Source organism: Oncorhynchus masou, chromosome 21, assembly GCF_036934945.1.
Source record: "Oncorhynchus masou masou isolate Uvic2021 chromosome 21, UVic_Omas_1.1, whole genome shotgun sequence".
In the NCBI taxonomy this organism is placed as follows: domain Eukaryota; kingdom Metazoa; phylum Chordata; class Actinopteri; order Salmoniformes; family Salmonidae; genus Oncorhynchus; species Oncorhynchus masou.
The window spans coordinates 39363890-39391134 of NC_088232.1; the positions used below are offsets into that span (position 1 = coordinate 39363890).

At 41.9% G+C, this 27245-nt stretch overlaps 1 protein-coding gene across 3 annotated transcripts in view; it reads right to left on the bottom strand.

The window, feature by feature from the left end:
* The window catches only part of LOC135508333 (serine/threonine-protein kinase D3-like), a 73054-nt gene that overhangs the window by 44749 nt on the left and 1060 nt on the right, over nt 1–27245 (bottom strand). For all 3 annotated transcript variants that reach the window (XM_064928436.1, XM_064928435.1, XM_064928434.1), the window contains exon 2: nt 26246–27009. In XM_064928436.1, coding sequence (XP_064784508.1) covers nt 26246–26554 — 309 coding nt within the window. In that variant the 5' untranslated portion in view covers nt 26555–27009. The remainder of the gene's footprint in view (nt 1–26245; nt 27010–27245) is intronic.

A 27245-nucleotide genomic window follows, 5' to 3' on the forward strand; every position in this document is an offset into this window, starting at 1 on the left:
TTTTAACTTAATAAAATACATCAATAAAATAAATTTAGCTTCAAATAAATAATGAAACATGTTCAATTTGGTTTAAATCATGCAAAAACAAAGTGTTGGAGAAGAAAGTAAAAGTACAATATGTGCCATGTAAAAAAGCTAACGTTTAAGTTCCTTGCTCAGAACATGAGAACATATGAAAGCTGGTGGTTCCTTTTAACATGAGTCTTCAATATTCCCAGGTAAGAAGTTTTAGGTTGTAGTTATTATAGGAATTATAGGACTATTTCTCTCTATACCATTTGTATTTCATTAACCTTTGACTATTGGATGTTCTTATAGGCACTTTAGTATTGCGAGTGTAACAGTATAGCTTCTGTCCCTCTCCTCGCAGCCACCCTCGAAGCAGCGTTACCCATGCAGAGCAAGGGGAACAACCACTCACTGTCTCAGAGCGAGTGACGTTTGAAACGCTATTAGCGCACACTCCGCTAACTAGCTAGCCATTTCACATCGGTTACATGAGCCTAATCTCGGGAGTTTTTAGGCTTGAAGTCATAAACAGTGCAATGCTTGACGCACAACAAAGAGCTGCTGGCAAAACGCACGAAAGTGCTGTGTGAATGAATGCTTACAAACCTGCTGCTGCCTACCACCGCTCAGTCAGACTGCCCCATCAAATCATAGACTTAGTTATAACATAATAACACACAGAAATACGATCCTTAGGTCATTAATATGGTCGAATCCGGAAACTATCATCTCGAAAACAAGACGTTTATTCTTTCAGTGAAATACCAAACCGTTCCGTATTTTATCTAAGAGGTGGCATCCATTAGTCTAAATATTCCTGTTGCATTGCACAACCTTCAATAATATGTCATAATTAGGTAAAATTCTGCCAAATTAGGCGGCCCAAACTGTTGCATATACACTGACTCTGCGTGCAATGAACGCAAGAGAAGTGACACAATTTCACCTGGTTAATATTGCCTGCTAACCTGGATTGCTTTTAGCTAAATATGCAGGTTTAAAAACATATACTTCTGTGTATTGATTTTAAGAAAGGCATTGATGTTCATGGTTAGGTACACATTGGAGCAACGATACGCACCGCATCGATTATATGCAACGCAGGCCACGCTAGATAAACTAGTAATATCATTAACCATGTGTAGTTAACTAGTGATTGATTGATTGATTCGTTTTTTATAAGATAAGTTTAATGTTAGCTAGCAACTTACCTTGGCTTACTGCATTTGCGTAGCAGGCAGTCTCCTCGTGGAGTGCAATGAGAGGAGGATGGTTAGAGCATTGGACTGGTTAACTGTAAGGTTGCAAGATTGAATCCCCTGAGCTGACAAGGTGAAAATCTGTTGTTCTGCCCCTGAACGAGGCAGTTAACCCACCATTCATAGGCCGTCATTGAAAATAAGAATGTGTTCTTAACTGACTTGCCTAGTTAAATAAAGATTAAATAAAGGTGTAAAAAATATATATATATATAAAATCGGCCAAATCGGTGTCCAAAAATACCGATTTCCAATTGTTATGAAAACTTGAAATCGGCCCTAATTAATCGGACATTCCGATTAATCAGTCGACCTCTAAAGGACATAATTATTATTTCAATTGAAAAAAAATCATTATTTATAACCTTGTCAACTACTTGACTATATTTCCTATTCATTTTGAAACTCATTTCATGTATGCTTTCATGAATCATTTCCAAGTGACCCCAAAATGTTGAACGGTAGTGTATATCTTCGACGTTTTTGAATACATTTGAATATTTATAACTATTTTTAAGTAAATACCTGCAGTCAACTTCTGCAATACGTTAGGACAGGTATTCTCAAACTGGGATACGCGTACCCCCAAACAGTCTATTTTGATTTTCCAACGGGGCTTTACATTTGGTTGAGTAGCCTCGTTTCACTGCCAAAAATAAAATGAAACCATCTAGCGAAATAACAACACAATATCAAATACAGGAAGCCTAGTCAAATATTTAACATCCAATCACATTAACCGTTACTCTCTCACGGGAATTCAACTTGGGGATTACTCATATTGGGAGTCGTGCCTTTCCTCAGCCACAGTGTGTTATATGTGCATAAGTACTATTTAGAAACAAAACATTCTAATATGAAAAATAGGCCACTGTGATTTTTGAGCGAGAATTGAGATGAATTTTCAGTAGTTAGACATGTATAAAAGCAACAGATACCATTAATAAGAATGGGCTAGAAGCATCTTATTTGGTGAGCTACCGAGTGGCTGGACAGGCAATCCCCATTCTATTATGAGGACTTCATTCTTCCTGCTGCCGGTGATATGGATGGGACAATGCTGGGGGACAATGCTGGGGGACAATGCTGGGGGACAAGGCCAAAAAAACTATACAGACAATGTCTACATCAAACAATACTGTTTCACGACGCATCCGTGACATGGTAGGAGATGTTTTGAAACAATTACTGCTTCGCATACAAGCCAGTGAATTCTATGCGTTACAGCTGGATGAGTCAACAGACGTGGAGGGCCTGGCACAGCTCCTGGTATATGTCCGTTACGTTTATGGGGGGGTCAATTAAGGAAGACATTATCTTCTGCAAACCACTGGAAACCAGGACAACAGGAGAGGATATTTTTTTAAGTACTGGACAGCTTTGTGACATCAAATGGACTTTGGTGGTCCAAATGTGTTGGTATCTGTACTGATGGTGCAAAAGCCATGACAGGGAGACATAGTGGAGTGGTAACACACGTGTAAGCAGTTGCTCCCCGACGACACTTGTGTACACTGCAGCATCCACCGAGAGGCTCTTGCTGCCAAAGGAATGCATAACAGTTTGAAAGACATTTTGGACACTATAGTGAAAATGGTTAACTTTGTTAAAGAAAGGCACCTGAACTCTAGTGTATTTTCTGCATTATGCAATGATATGGGCAGCGACCACGTAACGCTTTTACAACATACAGAAGTGTGCTGGTTATCAAGGAGCAATGTATTGACACTTTTTTTTAAACTGAAAGACGAGCTTAAAGTTTTCTTTGCTGACAAATTTTTACTTGTCTGACCGCTTGCATGTTGACGAGTTTCTCACACGACTGGCTTATCTGTGTGAATGATCTGAATCTAGGATTACAGGGACTCTCCGCAACTATATTCAATGTGTGGGACAAAATTGAGGCTATGATTAAGAAGATGGAGCTCTTTGTCTGCATTAACAAGGACAACACACAGGTCTTTCCATCATTGTATGATTTTTTTGTGTGCACGAACTCAAGCTTACGGAAAATGTCAAATGTGATTTCTAGATTGGGCTGCGCTATCCTGCCTTGGCAAATTGCACTGTTAAGACACTGATTCCCTTTGCAACCACGTACCTATGTGAGAATGGATTCTCGGCCCTCACTAGCCTGAAAACTAAATACAGGCACAGACTGTGTCTGTAAAATGATTTAAGACTGAGACTCTCTCCAATACAACCCAACATTGTAGAGTTACGGGCATTCTTTAAAGCACATCCTTCTCATTATTCACTATTTTCTATGAACAAATAAGGTTTTATATGTAAGATGTCTAAATAAAGGGCAAAATTATTGATTATTATTTGTGCCCTGGTCCTATAAGAGCTCTTTGTCACTTCCCATGAGCCGGATTGTGACAAAAACTCACACCCATTCTTATGTTTAATAAATGTATCGTATAGTGCTTACAATTTGAGAGTGCACTGACCCTGGTGCTAGAGGGGGTACGCAGCTGGAGGTTGAATGTTTGAAGGGGTACGAGACTATAAAAAGGTTGGGAATCACTGCGTTATGAGATAAAGCAGATCGCTTTCTTAATTTCGCCTGTCACATAAGTTTTCATTATGAAGCTTACCGTAGTTCCCCAGAACAACAGCCAGTCACGTACATGTCCGTTGTAAAGAGCACAACAGGAGAAAGCGGGAACCGGTGAGTCCATATCGTTCTATATCTATCGGTGAGTATCTCTCTATTGTGCGGCGCGGCGCACATGATGTGATGAAGTTACACTGGTATGAAATGTACTACTAAATGTTTACCATCAGATATCTTAGAACTGTCTAAGAATAGATGTGCTATACTTTCCAGCTGCGCATTTGGTGACTTGTTAGTCTGATAATTAAATGGCTGAATTAATAAGGAGACGGGATGTTAGCTTTCTGCCGTGTTTGAGAAGGCAAAGAGCTCTGGATATGTTCTGTACAGCGCCAATTTTTTCCATGTGGTTCCCACTAGCATTTTTGATCTCCTATCTTTAATTCTCCCTTCTGCTCCATGTACACATGCTGTTCTTTCTTCAGACAAGCATGCATCACAACTTTCTTCATTTGCACAATTTCTCTCCTTCATTTTCACTTGTAAATTTCCACACTCACCGAAAATGGCTACTATATATACTTGTATAACTTTATGAGCTGGATTTGCCTGTCTGCAATTAGTTTGTTTGCGCTCGTTAGCATTTAGATAAAGGCATCCATGAGAATTCGCTATTATTTGTGCTCATTTTGTTAGCGTACTGGTAATTGATCCCCTATGGGCTTTTTTTGCGTTTCTAGTGCCCCCCTTGTGTGCTATGCTGGTAATACCGTAAATCCCGGGATGGCAGAAAAACGGAATGACGGTATGAAAATCTGGATACTGCCCAAGCCTACTGGACACATTATACAAAGAATTTCAGGAGGAATTTGAGCAGGCATAGAGGCTGGAAGGAATACGAACAAGCTGCTCATTTTGGAGCATAAACATGGTCTATCCACGAGCACCTAAATTATAAGACAAACTAGTACACAAGTGAAAATATAACATTTCTGTTGGCAGACTACTGGTTTTAGGCATCTTAGTTCAGATCTTTGATGTTCATTACAAACCACTTGAAATGTCAATGTGTTTGGAGTGTTTTGTTGACCATAATGTGCTTTTCAGTGCTACCCATGACTGGTCATTTACCATGTAATTTGCTTGTCTAATTTCGCTAGAACAGTCCTCTTGATCGTGTTCAAAAATAACACAACACAAACATCATCTCATTGAGCTTTCATGAAAACAAGCGCAAAATTCATCCCTCTCTCTTGACAACGTTGTTGATCAGTGAGCCCCCCACCCACAATGGGGCAGCAGCCATTGTTCAGAAAGGATAGTGGTATTCATGACTGATCCATACAACACACTCGACTGCTCGCTGGATGCTACAAGCCCTGAGGACAGTGTCAAAAGTGTATGAAAAGGTCAAGCGTCCACAATCGTTTGATGCTTTAGGAGATTTATGTCCATTTGTAAAGCTAATGAGTAGGCCACACGAAGCCAAGGGGAATCTTGGGACACGTAAAGCACAGTAGCTTAGTGTTCATCAGTAGAATGATGTTGCTTCCCTGGAGCTTGAGTATGTTGATAATCTATAGAAAATGCATCTGTCCATCTTCCTATATACAGTACATCTTGTATACTGTACATGCCGAGACCGATATATAATGCACTGCTCCCATAATCGTCTGACGAGTATGTGCCTTCCCTTACACCAAGCCCAGTAGCCAGTGGATGGAGAGAGAGCCAGGGGGTGGGGGGGGGCATGCTTTCTTTCTACAGTGCATGACATAAAACTATTCGCTCCCCATTTTGCAGGCTGGAGCCAAAGAAAACACACTACAGCTGGAACAAAGGGGCAGAGAGGCAGAGAGACAGCAAGCAGCCAACTGCACAGTCCATCTGCAATAGCACTATAGTCTTCATATGGTCCACGTTTCACACATACTGCTGTTTTAGGGAGTTGGTTGGTCCTGTAACTATCAGCATCTCCCTCCCACTCTCTCTCTCTCTCTTTCCTTTTGTTTATCCATTACTCTCACACATTCTCATATTTACTTTTCTCCAGGCCATAGCAGCTACTTTCCACAGCAGGAAAAATAAACAAGAAGAAAATCCATCTTGGTAACAAACTGAGCCCAGTGCAAAGAGATGCGGTGGAAAGGAAATTCATGTGGCGGGGGAGTGTTGATGTTTTTTTAGACGTTCTTCTTGCTCGAGGTTATGACCATAACGGCAGTTCCACGTGGTATGACAATTCAGATACATCTGAAAATGAATGACAGTGTAGTCCTATGGAAAAAGTGAATATTAATAGTTTTGAATGAATCAGTGCACAATAAGGTCGTTTGTATTAGTGAGAAGACCATGAAACTAAAAGCCACACTTTTCTAACATTTCCCATATATCTGTTAGATTTAGAATAAAAAGGCAGAACTGACACATTCCACTCAGTCTGTGGGCAAAGGTCACCATAATGACAGAGTCTTATTGTCTGAGCAACTTTTCAGAGCGCTATACTGCACTAGCTCCTTCTTCTACAAATGTTCACAATATTTCAAGAAAAGTGTGAACACCACAACCTTATAGGTTCAGCCCACTCTGTGAGATGAGAAAAACAGAGATTGAAAACATGCCAAACCTTCATATGTAACTAATTCAGTGCTGGTGTGGCGCCCTTACCTCGAGAGCCCTGTACATACCAAGTGCTGACAAGATGAAATTACCGTGCAAACCAGGGAGCTTAGGTCTAGGCCTCTCTCAAGAACCCCAGAGCAGTGCTGTCGTGAAGAGAGGCCATACACCTGTCAGCATGGACCTGCTTCCACTATCATGACAAACCGTAGGAGCTACTCCCATTACTCAATTTACATTTGGGATAATGATACTTCTCTCTTCCTGTTCACGGCAGTCTTACTGCTTTAATTTGAGACTCTTCCAAATAAAACCCATGGACCTTTAGCCAACATTGTGCTCTATTACTGCCCTTTCAGCAGTGTGGATTTAGACTCACAATTACTCAACACTAAGGAAGTGTATAGGAGATGTTGTACCCACTGTGTCTATTAAAACCTACCCTAACCAGATACCGTGGATAGATGGCGGCATTCGCGCACAACTGAAAGCGCGAACCACCGCATTTAACCATGGAAAGATGACGGGGAATATGGCCAAATACAAACAGTGTAGTTATTCCCTCCACAAGGCAATCAAACAAGCAAAATGTCGGTATGGGGACAAAGTGGAGTCGCAATTCAACGGCTCAGACACGAGACGTACATGGCATGGTCTACAGGCAATCATGGATTACAAAAGTAAAACCAGCCACATCATGGACACTGATGTCACGCTTCCAGACAAACTAAACACCTTCTTTGCCAGCTTTGAGGATAATACAGTGCCACCGACGTGGCCCACTACAAAGGACTGCGGGGCTCTCCCTCTCCTTCTCTGTGGGCCGACGTAAGCAAGACATTTAAACATGTTAACCCTCGCAAGGCTGCCGGCCCAGACGGCATCCCTAGCCGCGCCCTCAAAGCATGCACAGACCAGCTGGCTGGTAGGGTTACGGACATATTCAGTCTCTCCCTATCCCAGTCTGCTGTCCCCACATGCTTCAAGATGGCCACCATTGTTCCTCTACCCAAGAAGGCGAAGGTAACTGACCTAAATGACTATCGCCCCGTGGCACTCACTTCTGTCATCATGAAGTGCTTTGAGAGACTTGTCAAGAATCATATCACCTCCACCTAGGGTTGCACATTTTGGGGAATATTCAGAGGAGAGACTAAAATATAGCTTATGTCTCATCAGACTGCCATCAGACTGTTAAACAGCCGTCACTAGCACAGAGAGGCTGCTGCCTACATACAGACTTGAAATCATTGGCCACATTAATAGATAGATCACTAGTCACTTTAACAATGCCACTTTAATGTTTACATATCTTGCATTATTCTTCCCACATGTAAATACTGTATTTTTATACCATCTATTGCATGATGCCTGGTCATCGCTCCTCCATATATTTATATGTATATATTCTTATTCCATCCCTTTACTTAAATTTGTGTGTATTAGGTAGCTGTTGAGGAATTGTTAAGATTACTTGTTAGATATATTCGGAACGAGAAGCACAAGCATTTCGCTACACTCGCATTAACATCTGCTAAACATGTGTATGTGACTAATACAATTTGATGTTGCCTCAAGAGCAACAAGTGCTCCAGTCCTCAGTGCAGAGGAGATGGTCACTACTTGGTGGCCAGCTCCTTAATGAGTCTTTAACGAGAGCTTTTTGAGAGCTACGGTCCATTCTTTATAGATGACAGAGCGAGACTGGCTCCCTTCCCCTGGTCGTCTCGTGAGTGTATGAGTGAGTGAGTGTGTCTAGGGTCTGGGAGGAGGAGAGGAGAGGAGAGGAGGAAGGCTGAGTCACAGGATCTGAGCCCTCTCAGGAAGAGAGGAAGAGAGCAGTGTGATCTAAGCAGCTCTGCTAGGCCCTGAGCTCCGAGTTATGGGCCCATGGTGATGCTTCTGCAGCCCAGTGAAGATATACTATGAACACTCTCTCCTCTCTGTCTGGGAATGACAGGGGACTAGTGCCGACCAGGTGGGTCTGATTCTGAACACAGTGTAAATAATCGTATAAGATTTTGCTTTAGGCAAAATTATATTGATGGTGATCCATAGCTTATCTCTGTGCTCTGTTAGCACAAAGAAACATAGGATTTGACAGGAGACGAGGAGACCATAACTCCATATCAAAGGGTTATTCCTGACCATCTTCACTGTTTATCAGTTTAAATGCTTCAAAAAACAGGAGTCTAAACAAAACACAGAATACATGCAGGCGTGAGTAAAATGAGGTCAACATTTTGTAAAAGTCTATTTTGTTCATGAACCCTTTCATTCACAGAGACAGACAGGAATAAAAGAAACTGCAGTGGACAGAAAATCAATTTGGACAGAGCCAGAGCCACACAGACGACTAAATAAGCCACTGAACACACTGTACTCTTCCACTAACCGCAGGCAGCTGATTGAGGAGCAGGAGAAAACAGAGCCTGCTGTGGAAACAGGGAGAGGCTCTGGAGAGGGACTTGAGCTAAGAGCATACAGGCTGTAGAGACATTGTGACAGATCAAGCCAACTGACTGACTGGCTAGATCACTTGTGGTCGAGACAGAAGTAAACACAACATAAGTTCAACACACACGGGATCAGAGATGTTGAAAGATATTATTCTTTTTGGTTTCATTTGCTTTTTAAACCTCTGTGAGATCAGATCATGTCTACTGTTGCTCAATGTCACCATTAAAGTGTCATACATGTCCTTTATGTTCTCAATGGGTTATGGGTTTAGTGCTGCCTGGTATCGAGGCCCTGTTGCACTTCCTCTGCCACCTTGTTATCAGCCTGGTTGATCACACACTGATCTGACAAACAGGAAAGGAAAACATTGCTGAGAAAACACCTCAGAGTGCAGCATTTCCAACCTGCCCCCCACCCCCTCGGGATCGATTATATTGTTTCTGAGCACTAACAGTTCCCGCATTGTTACAGTGTCTCCATGACATCTGTGGACACTGACCTCCATTCTTCTGCCGAGACCAGTAAATGATGGTTTAACTGTAAAGAGACACAACAAATTAACCAACCTAGGGCCAGGCCAGGCCCGACTCCCAACTCCTCTCTCTCTCTGTGGACATGAAAAGGAGTGAACTTGGCAATGGGCCAACCTGCAAGTGCCCTCAGCATTGGTGATGGCTTTAATCCATTAAGTGTGCTGCTGAGGTGGCCAGGCTAGAGAGTGCAGACAAGGTGGAATGCCTGTCCGTGCAGAGGGGGAAGTATACTGTAACTCCAAGACTAAGTGAGCAGCAGTCAGACAAATCAATGAGGGAAATGTGACATCCTTCTATAAACAGGAATATACTGAACACCGGTATAAGATTTATGAGGGGACATTACTTTAATTTCTAGTTCTATATCTGTCCCCAATAATTTCACATTGGCTGTACTAAAGGAATAGATCAGCACAATTATAAATACAAGGTAGTTTGAGGATGAGTACTTTACAGAAAGCTTATTACAGTAATCTAAAACTGAAATTAAAATTAAAACTAACCATGATTTTTTGGGGGGGAAACAGAAATACAGATAATTAACAAAACCGTTTGAAAAACTAAAACTATCTTTGACTCCAAAACTAAATTTTAAAAAACTATTATGAATTAAGTTCAGTTCTATTCTTTTTTCTAAACATTGGGTAAAAATCAAATGGCGTTTTTAATAAAATAAAATAAAAATGTTTTTTAAATGGATACAACCAAAAAAAACTAGCAAATCAGGTCTGGAAAACTAACTGAAACTAAACTGGATTTCAAATGAAAATGTAAAAACAAATAGAAAAACAAAACTATAATAACCGTGCTGTACAGTAAGTGCTTGAAAATCTATACACATGCGTATTTATTATAATCACCGTTTGAACCCCGACTATGGGGATTAGAGAAAAACTAGATTATCTCTGGCAACCATTGTACAGACAGAGTACAGTCAGAGGATGGTGAAGGACATCTGTGAATTCCATGGCTGGGTCTGGCTCCTACCACACAGCAGGGCACCAGTGGGCAAATAACAGGCCACAAACCAGGCACCCATGCAGGCCTGCCGCCTAGCCGTCCTCCCATCTCTCCCAAGGGAGGACCTCTCTTCACCAGTCACGCTGCCCCAGTCTGTCATTCTGTGACTGTTGTGGGTGAGTGTTCTGCTCTACCATGCCACTCTGCATTAGGGGAGATGGAGACTAGAGAAATGACTCAGTTCACTTTACTATAGAGGGTTTTTTCTCCCTTCCTCTCTTCTTTAGCAAATGACTCAGGACTGGACAAATTGATAGATTGCTTGCACAACATGGTTTTTCCCAGACATAAGTGAAGGCTTTTGGTGATACAGGTATCCCTCAGTTGCAGCATTCATATATAACCATAATTTAGTCTGCACTAGCCTAAAAATATTTTCAATTGAAATATAAACATTTAAGCTGATAAAATGAACCCTAAAATCAGTCACCATCCAGAAGCCCCTAACTTACAACACTGACAGGTTGACTCAAATGTGATTTTTTTTTCTTATGAGAATCTGCAGAATGTGACTACCAGGGAGTGGCTTGCCCCATGTATATAACACATAGCTGAGCCCAACCATCCTCAAGATGAAACATGGTTGTTCCATAGAAACATGCAGATGTATGCTAAGCAGTTCAGGACTATGGAGGAGGGGATGGGAAGGGGGGGATGGACATGATTTATTTCCTGTGAGTTCCAGTTAGTTTTGGCCATTGGGAGAGGAGCACTCTCCAGTTTCCATCTGCACTCTCTCTCTTTCTGTTTTACCCCTTTTCTTTTACCCATGTTCTGAGTTCATCTCTCTCTCTCTCTCTCTCTCTCTCTCTCTCACACACACACACAATTGACCATGTTGACATCTCTCCTCCATATGACACTAACAGGAGAACGATAAAGCAGAGAAATTGTGTTACTAAGCAAAAAAAAAAGAATAAAAAAGAATAAAAAAATAAGCAGTTCTGCTCCTGTCGCTCGGACAAATCCTTTAATCCTTAATCGAATATGTGGTTAATATTAGGTGTTATCTTAGCTATAGAAGAACATGTCTGCACATCCCTCTGACATTTAATGATGTGCCACTCATTCTGACCACCATACTTACGTTAAGCACCACACTGTCTTTAACCACAACAGCCATACAGTACAGTACACAGTACAGTACATAACAATGTGAGTGTGCGATGTGCGACTTAAGTGTCATAAGCTAATGAGATACTAAAAATATAAACGCAACATGTAGAGTGTTGGTTCCATGTTTCATGAGCTGAAATAAAATATCCCAGAAATGTTCCATACGCAAAAAAAAGCTAATTTCTCAAAAATGTTGAGCATTTCTCCTTTGCCAAGATAATCCATCCACCTGACAGGTGGCATATCAAGATGTAGATTAAACAGCATGAATATTACACAGGTGCACCTTGTGCTGGGGACAATAAAAGGCCACTCTAAAAGATGGAGTTTTGTCACACAACACAATGCCACAGATGTCTCATGTTTTGAGGGAGTGTGCAATTGGCATGCTGACTGCTGGCATGTCTACCAGAACTGTTGCCAGATAATGTAATGCTAATTTCTCTATCATTAGCGGCCTCCAACGTCATTTGAGAGAATTTGGAAGTATGTCCAACTGGCCTCACAACCGCAGACCACATGTAACAATTAGAGGTCGACCGATTCATTGGAATGGCTGATTAATTAGGGTCGATTTCAAGTTTTCATAACAATCGCAAATCGGTATTTTTGAACACCGATTTGGCAGATGTTTATTTTTTTACACCTTTATTTAATCTTTATTTAACTAGGCAAGTCAGTTAAGAACACATTCTTATTTTCAATGACGGCCTAGGAATGGTGGGTTAACTGCATCGTTCAGGGGCAGAGAGACAGATTTGAACCTTGTCAGCTCGGGGGAGCCAATCTTGCAAACTTACAGTTAACGAGTCCAACGCTCTAACCACCTGCCTCTCATTGCACTCCACGAGGAGACTGCCTGTTACACAAATGCAGTAAGCCAAGGTAAGTTGCTAGCTAGCATTAAACAATCAATCAATCAACATGGTTGATGATATTACTAGTTTATCTAGCGTGTCCTGCATTGCATATAATCGATGCGGTGCGTATCGTTGCTCCAATGTGTACCATAAACCTCAATGCCTTTCTTAAAATTAATACACAGAAGTATATATTTTTAAACCTGCATATTTAGCTAAAAGAAATCCAGGTTAGCAGGCAATATTAACCAGGTGAAATTGTGTCACTTCTCTTGCGTTCATTGCACGCAGAGTCAGGGTATAAGCAACAGTTTGGGCCGCCTGGCTCGTTGCTAACTAATTTGCCAGTTCCGTATTTCACTGAAAGTATAAACGTCTTGTTTTCGAGATGATAGTTTCCGGATTCCACCATATTAATGACCAAAGGCTCGTATTTCTGTGTGTTATTATGTTATAATTAAGTCTATGATTTGATAGAGCACTCTGACTGAGCGAAGGTAGGCTGCAGCAGGCTCGGAAGCATTCTTTCAAACAGCACTTTCGTGCGTTTGCCAGCAGCTGTTTATGACTTCAAGCATATCAACCCCCGAAATTAGGCTGGTGTAACCGATGTGAAATGGCTAGCTAGTTAGCGGGGTGCGCGCTAATAGTGTTTCAAACGTCACTCGCTCTGAGACTTGAAGTGGTTGTTCCCCTTGCTCTGCAAGGGCCGCAGCTTTTGTGGAGCGATGGGTAACACTGCTTCGAGGGTGGCTGTTGTCGTTGTTGTTCCTGGTTCGAGCCCAGGTAGGGGCGAGGAGTGGGACAGAAGCTATACTGTTACACTGGCAATACTAAACTGCCTATAAGAACATCCAATAGTCAAAGGTATATGAAATACAAATGGTATAGAGAGAAATAGTCCTATAATTCCTATAACAACTACAACCTAAATCTTCTTACCTGGGAATATTGAAGACTCATGTTAAAAGGAACCACCAGCTTTCATATGTTCTCATGTTCTGAGCAAGGAGCTTAAACTTTAGCTTTCTTACATGGCACATATTGTACTTTTAATTTCTTCTCCAACACTTTGTTTTTGCATTATTTAAACCAAATTGAACATGTTTCATTATTTATTTGGGGCTAAATGGATTTTATTGATGTTTTATATTAAGTTAAAATAAGTGTTCATTCAGTATTGTTGTAAGTGTCATTATTACAAATACATCTTTAAAAATCGGCCGATTAGTCGGTATCGGCTTTTTTTGGTCCTCCAATAATCAGTATCGGCATTGAAAAATCATAATCAGTCGACCTCTGGTAACCATGCCAGCCCAGGGCCTCCACCACATCCGGCATCTTCACCTGAAGTCGTAACTGACTTCAGTGGGCAAATGCTCACCTTCGATGACCACCGGCACACTGGAGAAGTGTGCTCTTCACGGATGAATCCCAGTTTCAATTGTACCGGGCAGATGGCAGACAGTGTGTATGGTGTCGTGATGACAAGCGGTTTGCTGATATCAACGTTGTGAACAGAGTGCCCCATGGTGGCGGTGGGGTTATGGTATGGGCAGGCATAAGCTACGGACAACGAACACAATTGCATTTTATCGATGGCAATATGAATGAACAGAGATACTGTGACGAGATCCTGAGGCACATGGTCGTGCCATTCATCCGCCGCCATCACCTCATGTTTTAGCATGATAATGCAGGGCCCCATGTCGTAAGGATCTGTACACAATTCCTAGAAACTGAAAATGTCCAAGTTCTTCCATGGCCTGCATACTCACCAGACAGGTCAACCATTGAGCACGTTTGGATGCTCTGGATCGATCTATACAAAAGCATGTTCTAGTTCCCGCCACTATCCAGCAACTTCGCACAGCCATTGAAGAGGAGTGGGACAACACTCCACAGGCCACAATCAACCGCCTGATCAACTCTATGCGAAGGAGATGTGTCACGCTGCATGAGGCAAATCTTGGTCACACCAGATACTGACTGGTTTTCTGATCCACACCCCTACCTTTTTTTAAAGTTATCTGTGACCAACAGATGCATGTCTGTATTCCCAGTCATGTTAAATCCATAGATTAGGGCCTAATTAATTTACTTCAACTGACTGGTTTCCTTATTCATTTATTTTTTTATTGAACCTTTATTTTTCTAGGCAAGTCAGTTAAGAGCAAATTCTCATTTACAATGACGGCCTACCCCGGCCAAACCCTAACCCGGATGATGCTGGAACAATTGTCCGCCGCCCTATGGGACTCCCAATCACGGCCGGTTATGAGACAGCCTGGAATTGAACCAGGGTCTGTAGTGACGCCTCTAGCCCTGAAATGCAGTGCCTTAGACCGCTGCGCCACTCGGGAGCCCTTATATGAACTGTAACTCAGTAAAATCTTTGAAATTGTTGCATGTACGTTTATATTTTTGTTCAGTGTAAATCATCCCAAACAAATGTTGTTCGTGGCAAATCAAACTACAACACTAGGTTGTGTACTGTTCCATACATCAAGGCTGTGCAAATCCCTTGATTATAATCGGTTATTGTGTTGTTGTCTGGTTGTTGTTGTTTTTCTTTACAGCAAACTATATCGAGAGCAGCTTGCTATTACTCAAAGGTTCAATATTACCCAAATCCTACTGTTTTCACTATGCTGTTTCATGTCGTTCAACTTGGGGGCTCCTGAGTGGCGCAGCGGTGTAAGGCACTGAATCTCAGTGCAAGAGGCAGTCCCTGGTTTGAATCAAATCAGGCAGCCCCAGGCTGAATCAAATCCGGCTGTGATTGAGAGTCCCATAGGGCAGCGCACAATTGGCCCAGCGTCATCCATGTTTGGCCGGGGTAGTCCATTGTAAATAAGAATTTGTTCTTAACTGACTTGCCTAGTTAAATAAAGGTTAATAAATAAAACTTGACTCATGGAGTGTTTGCTTCTCAAAAGGCCTTTGTTCAGCTAATTACACAAGCAGCAGTGCTACTCTCAACCAGAAACTGGGAGTCAATCTACTGCACTAACAAACCAGTAGGAAAGCAAGTGTGTACTGTGCGAGACAGCAACATTTCACAGCACAGAATTTCCAGCTGTAGTGAATATGTTCAGAACAGAGCAGGAATATCCAAGGGGTAAGGTAGAGATGTTCATAAAAAAGCCTTTTGAGGAAAAGTTGTATTTTTTTCCATTGCCTTTGCCAAAAGGACTTAAAATGTCCTTCCTCTTTGCAAGCTTTATCATCCCCTCTGACAGTTTGAGAGGACCGATAACTTGAAGGCCAAGGTACACTGTAAACCCTCCATTTTACATCCAACACTTTCAACGTTTCAACTGACGAGGCAACGTTTCCCAACCTTTGCCTCCAAACACCCCCACCTGTTATTTAATCCTGCATTTATAGGCTATTAAGGCATTTCAAGCACTCCATAAACATAGCTTAATATCATATGTCGAGCATGCCATAACCATTACACACTCCTCTACAATTTGGCAGAAGTGATACAAAAACCCAGTGCTATAGCTGAAAATATTTAATTTCATAGCATCCCATCCCAACAACATCACATCATCCTCCAAGTATGCCTGAATGGGAAGCGGAGGAATGCTTGTTGGCTGGCCTGGCAGGCTGCTGGAGAAAAGTCATTCTCAGGGAGTCGTGAACCTTTGTGCCGTGGTTGCTCCCTCTCTGGCTGCACGAGAGGACTTGAGCGACACCAAACAGGAAGCGGTTCCACAAGCAGACACTATCGCTGTTTATCCCCCCATTCATCACCCCCAGACACCCCAACCAAATAGCCAGGGCTAGGGAGACAGACCCAGAGTCTGGTGGCAGACAGTAACAGAAGAGAGCCAAGCCTGGGCCGCCTGGTGCCCCTCAGGGTGGGTCATGTCACTCACTCCCTCTGCTGTGTCTCCTCACAGTCCCAGAGGAGCATGGTCTGCGTGGGTGAGGTGATCCTCTCACGCCAACTGAAGATACTCTCAAAAAGGGTCAGCACCCCCATCATCTCATTGACTGAAGTTTAGCAGAGAGGGCAACAGCTATGCAGACGGCTTCAGGAAGAAGTTATAATCTACGATAAACTCTAGGATCAGGATATCCCATGGTCAATCTTAATCATTACGAGGTTTTGTAAAAATTCCCTTAACGGTCGGATACGTATCTTAACCATAGAGAGCCAAAACAGACCTTGGATCAGTGAATAAGGGCAACTTCATTACACATCCCATGGGGGCCCTGTGGTTTGGCAGTCAGTTGGATGATGAATGAGCTACATGGAGTCCATAGAATACACAGCTATTATAACTGATTGCATTCTCTAACTAGTCTGATTCAAAATGAGGGTTCAGCCAAGAGATAAATGGTCAATGCTGATTATACGCATTGAAATACCACAGGGAAGCATCTGTAAAGATAACAACGCAGGTCAATGTGTGTATTCAGTGCAAACAAGGGAGAGCAACGACAATGTCAATCTAGGACTAGGCCAAGGACAAAGCAAATTAAAATCTAATACTAATCTGTTTTTAAAAAAATTGAAGGGAATCAACTGCTCCAACAGCGTATTCTCCTGACTGATGTTGCTCCATGTTTGTTGCCTGGCTCAGTGACGTACTGGTGGATCACCTACCCATTAAACTGTCCCTCAGTGTGGCACAGTTCTGTCCAGACTCTATCTACTGAGATAGTAGAACATAAAACACTTTCCCTGTCCGCTCCCCGGTGACACTGAAATCCTGGGTTCAACTTCATACCTTTCAGATTGTCAGTAATCTAACTACCTGTAGCTCAGTACCTGAAGCAATGATATGCATATTCTTGATATCATTTGAAAGGGAACACTTTTAAGTTTGTGGAAATGTGAAATTAATAGGAGAATATAAATTCTGGTAATAATATATAATATATATAGATCTGGTAAAAGATAATACAAACATGGTATGAATGCCAGATTGGACAATGCAGTTAGATTAACAAGAATTGAAGCTTTCTGCCCATATAAGACATGTCTATGTCCCGAAATTGCAGAATGCTGCATTCGGAACTATGAAATAACACATATGGAATCATGTAGTAACCAAGAAAGTGTTTAACAAATCAAAATATATTTTAGATTCTTCAAAGAAGCCACCCCTTGCCTTGATGACAACTTTGCATTCTCTCAACCAGCTTCATGAGGTAGTCACCTGAAATGCTTTTCCATCAGTCTTGAAGGAGTCCCACATACAGTGGGGAGAACAAGCATTTGATACACTGCCGATTTTGCAGGTTTTCCTACTTACAAAGCATGTAGAGGTCTGTAATTTTTTTATAGGTACACTTCAACTGTGAGAGACGGAATCTAAAATAAAAATCCAGAAAATCACATTGTATGATTTTTAAGTAATTAATTTGCATTTTATTGCATGACATACGTATTTGACACATCAGAAAAGCAGAACTTAATATTTGGTACAGAAACCTTTGTTTGCAATTACATAGATCATACGTTTCCTGTAGTTCTTGACCAGGTTTGCACACACTGCAGCAGGGATTTTGGCCCACTCCTCCATACAGACCTCCAGATCCTTCAGGTTTCGGGGCTGTCGCTGGGCAATACAGATGTTCAGCTCCCTCCAAAGATTTTCTATTGGGTTCAGGTCTGGAGACTGGCTAGGCCACTCCAGGACCTTGAGATGCTTCTTACGGAGCCACTCCTTAGTTGCCCTGGCTGTGTGTTTCGAGTCGTTGTCATGCTGGAAGACCCAGCCACGACCCATCTTCAATGCTCTTACTGAGGGAAGGAGGTTGTTGGCCAAGATCTCCGATACATGGCCCCATCCATCCTCCCCTCAATATGGTGCAGTCATCCTGTCCCCTGTGCAGAAAAGCATCCCCAAAGAATAATGTTTCCACCTCCATGCTTCATGGTTGGGATGGTGTTTTTGGGGTTGTACTCATCCTTCTTATTCCTCCAAACATGGCGAGTGGATTTTAGACCAAAAAGCTCTATTTTTGTCTCATCAGACCACATGACCTTCTCCCATTCCTCCTCTGGATCATCCAGATGGTCATTGGCAAACTTCAGACGGGCCTGGACATGCGCTGGCTTGAGCAGGGGGACTTTGCGTGTGCTGCAGGATTTTAATCCATGACGGCGTAGTGTGTTACTAATGGTTTTCTTTGAGACTGTGGTCCCAGCTCTCTTCAGGTCATTGACCAGGTCCTGCCGTGTAGTTCTGGGCTGATCCCTCACCTTCCTCATGATCATTGATGCCCCACGAGGTGAGATCTTGCATGAAGCCACAGACCGAGGATGATTGATCGTCATCTTGAACTTCTTCCATTTTCTAATAATTGCGCAAACAGTTGTTGCCTTCTCACCAAGCTGTTGCCTATTGTCCTGTAGCCCATCCCAGCCTTGTGCAGGTCTACAATTTTATCCCTGATGTCCTTACGCAGCTCTTGGCCATTGTGGAGAGATTGGAATCTGATCGATTGAGTGTGTGGACAGGTGTCTTTTATACAGGTAACGAGTTCAAACAGGTGCAGTTAATACAGGTAATGAGTGGAGAACAGGAGGAATTCTTAAAGAAAAACTAACAGGTCTGTGAGAGCCGGAATTCTTACTGGTTGGTAGGTGATCAATACTTACGTCATGCAATAAAATGCAAATTAATTACTTCAAAATCATACAATGTGATTTTCTGGATTTTTGTTTTAGATTCCGTCTCTCACAGTTGAAGTATACCTATGATAAAAATGACAGACATCTACATGCTTTGTAAGTAGGAAAACCTGCAAAATCGGCAGTGTATCAAATACTTGTTCTCCCCACTGTATGCTGAGCACTTGTTGGCTGCTTTCCCTTCATTTTGTGGTCCAACTCTTCCCATACCATCTCAAATTAAGTCAGGTGATTGTGGAGGCCAGGTCATGGGATGCAGCACTCCATCACTCTCCTTCTTGGTCAAATAGCCCTTACACAGCCTAGAGGTGTGTTTTGGGTCATTGAAAAACAAATGAAAGTCCCACTAAGTGCAAACCAGATGGGATGGTGTATCACTGCAGAATTCTGTGGTTGCCATGCTGGTTAAGTGTGCCTTGAATTTTAAATCAATAACTGACAGTGTCACCAGCAAAGCACCCCCACACGCTTCACAGTGGGAACCGTTCACCTACTCTGCGTCTCACAAAGATACGGCGGTTGGAACCAAACATCTCAAATTTGGACTCATCAGACAAAAGGACAGATTTCTATCGGTCTAATGTCCATTGCTCGTGTTTCTTGGCCCAAGCAAGTCTCTTCTTCTTATTGGTGTAAGAAGAAGAAGTGGTTTCTTTGCAGGATTTCGACCATGATGGCCTGATTCATGCAGTCTCCTCTGAACAGTTCATGTTGAGATGTGTATGTTACTTTAACTCTGTGAAGCATTTTTTTGGGCTGCAATTTCTGAGGCTGGTAACTCTAATGAACTTATCCTCTGCAGCAGAGGTAACTCTAGGACTTCCTTTCCTGTGGCGGTCCTCATGAGAGCCAGTTTCATCATAGAGCTTGATGGTTTTTGTGACTGCACTTGAAGAAACTTTCAAAGTTCTTGAAATGTTCCGGATTGACTAACCTTTATGTCTTAAAAGTAATGATGGACTGTCGTTTCACTTTGCATATTTGAGCTGTTCTTGCCATAATGTGGACTTGGTCTTTTACCAAATGGGGCTATCTTCTGTATACCAACCCTACCTTGTCACAATACAACTGATTGGCTCAAACACATTAAGAAGGAAAGAAATTCCACAAATTGACTTTTAACAAGGCACACCTGTTAATTGACATGAATTCCAGGTGAATACCTCATGAAGCTGGTTGAGAGAATGCCAAGAGTGTGCAAAGCTGTCATCAAGGCAAAGGGTGGCTAATTTGAAGAATCTCAAATATAAAATACATTTTGATTTGTTGAACACTTTTTTCTATTACTACATGATTCCATGTGTAATTTAATAGTTTTGATATCTTCACTATTATTCTACAATGTAGATTAGAAAATAGTGAAACTAAGGAAAAACCCTGGAATGATTAGGTGTGTCCAAACTTTTGACTGATACTGTAAAGTTTCTTAGGAGCCAGAAACAGAGCTGCCATGTCTGTCGGCGCCATCTTGTTGAAGAGTAACACAAAGTACAGTGCCTATTTAGCAGATTTTAATCTAAGCAGTGTATTTAAAAGTAACATCACCTTTAGGGTTAATGCAAACAGACAGTTTAGATTTTTTTAAAGCATTTTCTTCATATCGTATTCATGACCTTTTCTTTAGCTCTTGTAACAAACCTTTGCAAACTTGCCAATACATTACCAGATCTATGCAAATATCAGCAGTAATCAGATGTTCTGCTCTGCAGATCAGAAATCCCCAGAACTAGTGAGTGAGTATCATCATAACCCATAAAGAACAACAACATTACACTGGCCTGGGGGAATGTGAATGTAAACTACATTCCATTACAGAACATAAGTGAGACACTCAATGATTAATTAAATTTTCACTTTGTTGTACAATTAGCACTGGTGGTTATATGGGCTTTAGCAATTTTGAATGGTTCTCAGTATGTTCCTTTTATCAAATCAAAGTGTATTAGTCACATGCGCCGAATACAACAGCATTACAGTGAAATGCTTACTTACGAGCGCCTAACCAACAATGCAGTTTTAAAAAATATGGATAAGAATAAGATAGCGATGACCAGCTAGCTCAGGTGTACTGAATGGGACGTGTCAGCTCAATGCAGATGTAGGACCTTAATTTGAGCCAGTTTGCTACAGCGGGAAAAGGAAATGTGAATTATTATGTGAATTACAATTAAACTGGCATTTTTGCAGCAGTTGATACATTTTTCATAAGGGAAAATCAAGTCTGAAATTTCAATGTGGAAATTACAAGCTTCAGAAGCCGTTTTAAACCTCAAATACACTACAAGTTTTACATTTCCCACATTGCAGGAAAATTGTCCTGCAACAGAGTGATCACATGAAGATCCTACATCTGTAGCTCAAAGCTGCTCCATTTTCTGAGAACAATGAATCTCTGGAGAGGAAAAGGTTACAGAGTATTTGCATTCTAGAGGTGACGAGTAAGGGGAGGTGTGAAGTGAACAAAGTATCTATAAATGTGACTGTGTGGGCAGCCAGGAAGCACAGAGAAAAATATCACGTTTTACCTCCTCTTTCTAACTACAACCCTCATGCCCCCATTTCTCCAAAATACCTGATCCCTGTGACACCAACCCTCCCTTCTCTTTACCCATTAGACCTGATGGAATGAGTTCTATAATCTCATCTCTCACTCACTTAGTCTCCGATTAACTACAGACACAAATAGAGTAATCTTCATTATGGGTGTAAGACGATAATACAATAGATGAATGTGTGAATGCCATTTCATTAACACATGTGTCTGTGATAAGAACATCCACATATAAGAACAGTAGGACCTACACGAGATCTATCAAATAGGAATCCAAACACTCAAAATGGAGAGAGAAAAGCACAAAATGTCATTGAGTAACAAACATCAAAAGAGTGAGTAAGACTTATACCATAAATGACCTTGGAACAAAGTGTATGTTTTATAAGCTGACAAACTACCCACTAACTATTCCCCAGGTCATTACTGTAAATGAGAATGTGTCCTCATTCAACTTACCTGGTAAAATAAGGGTTAAAAATTTCAATTAAAAAAAAATATATAGTACCAGTCAAAAGTTTGGAGACACCTACTTATTCAAGGGTTTTTCTTTATTTGTACTATTTTCTACATTGTAGAATAATGCTGAAGACATCAAAACTATGAAATAACACATATGAAATCATGTAGTAACCAGAAAAGTGTTAAACAAATCAAAATATATTTCATATTTGAGATTCTTCAAAGTAGCCACCCTTTGCCTTGACAGCTTTACACACTCCTGACATTTTCTCAACTAGCTTCACCTGGAATGCTTTTCCAACATATACTAGGCACTTGTATGCTGCTTTTTATTCACTCTGTCATCCAACTCATCCCAAACTATCTCAATTGGGTTGAGCTCGGGTGATTGTAGAGGCAGGTCATCTGATGCAGCACTCCATCACTCTCCTTCTTGGTCAAATAACTCTTACACAGCCTGGAGTTGTGTTGGGTCATTGTCCTGTTGAAAAACAAATAATAATCCCATTAAGTGCAAACCAGATGGGATGGCGTCTCGTGGCAGAATGCTGTGGTGTCCATGCTGGTTAAGTGTGCCTTGAATTTTAAATAAATCACTGACAGTGTCACCAGCAAAGCACCCCACACCTTCCTCTCCATGCTTCACAGTGGGAACCACACATGCGGAGATCATCTGTTCACCTACTCTGTGTCTCACAAAGACACGGCGGTTGGAACCAGACATCTCAAATTTGGACTCATCAGACCAAAGGACAGATTTCCACTGGTCAAATATCACATGCTCGTGTTTCCTGGCCCAAGCAAGTCTCTTCTTCTTATTGGTGTCCTTTAGTAGCGGTTTCTTTGCAGCAATTCGACCATGAAGGCCTGAATCATGCAGTCTCCTCTGAACAGCTGATGTTGAGATGTGTATGTTACTTGAACTCCGTGAAGCATTTTTGTGGGGCTGAGGCTGGTAAATCTAATGAACTTACCCTCTGCAGCAGAGGTAACTCTGGGTCTTCCTTTCCTGTGGCGGTCCTCATGAGCGCCAGTTTCATCATAGCGCTTGATGGTTTTGCAACTGCACTTGAAGAAACTTTCAAAGTTCTTGAAATTTTCCGTAATGACTGACCTTCATGTCTTAAAGTAATGATGGACTGTCATTTCTCTTTGCTTATTTGAGCTGTTCTTGCCATAATATGGATTTGGTCATTTACCAAATAGGGCTATCTTCTGTATACACCCCTACCTTGTCACAACACAACTAACTGGCTCAAACACATTTAGCAGGAAAGACATTCCACAAATTAACTTTTAATAAGGCACCCCTGTTAAAGTTAAATGCATTCCATGGAACTACCTGATGAAGCTGGTTGAAGGAATGTCAAGAGAGTGCAAAGCTGTCATCAAGGAAGAATCTCAAATATAAAATACATTTTAATTTGTTTAACACTTTTTTGGTTACTACATGATTCCATATTTGTTATTTCATAGTTTTGATGTCTTCACTATTATTCTACAATGTAGAAAATAGTCAAACTAAAGAAAAACTCTGGAATGAGTAGGTGTCCAAACTTTTGACTGGTACTGTATATATATATATATATATATATATATATATATATATATATATATATATATATATATATATATATATATATACACACACACTGCTCAAAAAAATTAAGGGAACACTTAAACAACACAATGTAACTCCAAGTCAATCACACTTCTGTGAAATCAAACTGTCCACTTAGGAAGCAACACTGGTTGACAATAAATTTCACATGCTGTTGTGCAAATGGAATAGACAACAGGTGGAAATTATAGGCAATTAGCAAAACACCCCCAATAAAGGAGTGGTTCTGCAGGTGGTGACCACAGACCACTTCTCAGTTCTTATGCTTCCTGGCTGATGTTTTGGTCACTTTTGAATGCTGGTGGTGCTTTCACTCTAGTGGTAGCATGAGACGGAGTCTACAACCACACAAGTGGCTCAGGTAGTGCAGCTCATCCAGGATGGTACATCAATGCGAGCTGTGGCAAGAAGGTTTGCTGTGTCTGTCAGCGTAGTGTCCAGAGCATGGAGGCGCTACCAGGAGACAGGCCAGTACATCAGGAGATGTGGAGGAGGCCGTAGGAGGGCAACAACCCAGCAGCAGGACCGCTACCTCCGCCTTTGTGCAAGGAGGAGCACTGCCAGAGCCCTGCAAAATGACCTCCAGCAGGCCACAAATGTGTCTGCTAAAACGGTCAGAAACAGACTCCATGAGGGTGGTATGAGGGCCCAACGTGCACAGGTGGGGGTTGTGCTTACAGCCCAACACTGTGCAAGATGTTTGGCATTTGCCAGAGAACACCAAGATTGGCAAATTTGCCACTGGCGCCCTGTGCTCTTCACAGATGAAAGCAGGTTCACACTGAGCACATGTGACAGATGTGACAGAGTCTGGAGACGCCGTGGAGAACGTTCTGCTGCCTGCAACATCCTCCAGCATGACCGGTTGGCGGTGGGGCAGTCATGGTGTGGGGTGGCATTTCTTTGGGGGGCCGCACAGCCCTCCATGTGCTCGCCAGAGGTAGCCTGACTGCCATTAGGTACCGAGATGAGATCCTCAGACCCCTTGTGAGACCATATGCTGGTGCGGTTGGCCCTGGGTTCCTCCTAATGCAAGACAATGCTAGACCTCATGTGGCTGGAGTGTGTCAGCAGTTCTTGCAAGAGGAAGGCATTGATGCTATGGACTGGCCCGCCCGTTCCCCAGACCTGAATCCAATTGAGCACATCATGTCTCGCTCCATCCACCAACGCCATGTTGCACCACAGACTGTCCAGGAGTTGGCAGATGCTTTAGTCCAGGTCTGGGAGGATATCCCTCAGGAGACCATCCGCCACCTCATCAGGAGCATGCCCAGGCGTTGTAGGGAGGTCATACACACACTACTGAGCCTCATTTTGACTTGTTTTAAGGACATTACATCAAAGTTGGATCAGCCTGTAGTGTGGTTTTCCACTTTAATTTTGAGTGTGACTCCAAATCCAGACCTCGATGGGTTGATAAATTTGAATTCCATTGATAATTTGTGTGAATTTGTTATCAGCACATTCAACTATGTAAAGAAAAAAGTATTTAATAAGAATATTTCATTCATTCAGATCTAGGATGTCTTATTTTAGTATTCCCTTTATTTTTTTGAGCAGTGTATATACATACATACATATATAAATGATCTAATAAGCAGTCTAATGTATGGTATCAGTTGGATAGGAACATCTGAATGTGAATCTGAAATCTGTATTCTGAGCCAAGGCAACTCCAAACAAATGGAATCTGCAAACTACCTTTGGTTCCATTGGTTTACTCTTGATTTTCCAAATTTGCTTCTGCCTCTTTCTAGTCAGTGGTACATGGGCAACCACTGTTTGTTGATACAGCCTATATGTTCAAAGACTCGTCTTATGCAGGGGCCATAACCCAAAGTCATTACTAAGAGCCACCATTGTCATGGAAAATAACCTGGCTTGAACATTACATCATGGATGACTTTGAGAGGAATAAACCACTGAGTGGTTCAGTGTTTGTGTCTCCAGTGAGAGTACACCACAATGTAAATAGCTGATGCTACTAGATCGTACGCGGCAACCGGAGAGGCTTCACTGCTGCCGAGCGTGCTGCTGTGGTGCATAAAACTCACTCTGTGCACGAGACACAGATGTGTGCTTCACAAAAACAAAGCCTAAATAGAGGAGTATGGCACAGAAATGGCAAACCACAGATGCTATGCATTTCAGGGCAACACTGTCTGCAATATAACTGTCTCCCTGTTCATTTAAACTGTGTTCTTTCAACTTGCAACCACAGCAAAGAATACAGAACAACATTCCAAAGAGCAGTGTTAAGGAAATATGCCCCTGATTTACTTAGCAGTATGCTTGATGGAAGACTTTCCAAACTTTCTTGAAACTTGAACTTGAGCCACAAAAAGACAACTAAGCTTTTACGATTTACAGTGAATTTGCTTTCTCTTGCTCAGGCCTATCGATTGCATTTCATTCTATAAATATCCGTAAAAGTCAACCATTTTTCACTCTGTCATTATGCATTAGCTGCAGTAGGTCAAGTGTTAAAACAAGGAAGAGTTGTGTAATTACCTTTTGGTCAACAATAGAGCAGACCAGGTCTTTGACAGCAGATAGCGACAGGTCATGGTTCTCCAGGTTCACCATCTCTCTGGTCAGGCCAATCTGGAGGAGGAAGGATACTCCATGGAAAGAGCTGCGGGAGTTGGTGGGGCTGGGAGCGCTGTGAGTGTGACTTCTGTGACTCCCGTTGGACAGGCGGCTGTAGAGGGGTGCTGGGGGGCTTGGCGATGGTGAGGGGGTCGGAGGCAGGACTGGGAGTTGTGAGTGGAGGTAGGCTTTAGGAAAGGACGGAGGAGTTGAGCTGCTGCAGGCAGACATTGGGTTTCTTCCAATGGCAGAGATGATGATGCAAAATGTAAAGTAATGGAACTGTTAGTGATGCCTTGTTAAATGAGGCACCACTGAAACACTAAGCACAGACACTAGGTTGAAGAAACACTCAATACTCATTCTAGGAGACATGAAATGCAAGGTCTTCAAAGTATCATGAGCAGTGTTAGTCAACAGCAATAGTCAAACTTTCCTCCCCATTGACTTCTCAGACAGATACCTGGCAGTCAATTCATGGACAAAGCCTATTGATTGCACTTAATGGCCTCCACTCACTCTTCAAGGCAAGAGATGTGTGCAGTATGCATTGTGGATGCTCTGGACATGGTAGATCGATTCCCCAACGCTCACTGCAAGAGGCGGTCACCATTCCAAACGTCATGTTCTTGAATGGTGCCCCCTCACAGTACTGGAGTCAGAAATCCGCCCTGACCACAGAAAACCTGTCACAAAACAGATGCAGTAAATGTAATGATGATAGAATATAATATGTTTGGGTTTGTGGAAAAGGAAGGAGGACATAAAAGTCGTCATTTTACATTATTCAACCGAACTGAACAAATTCAGCAAAACAAATCATGACGTCAAAGCTGAGAAGACTATGCAATAACAATACGAGCTGCAATTTACGGGAAATAAACATGGTAGGGCTAAGGTTTGCATACAATAAACAAATTAA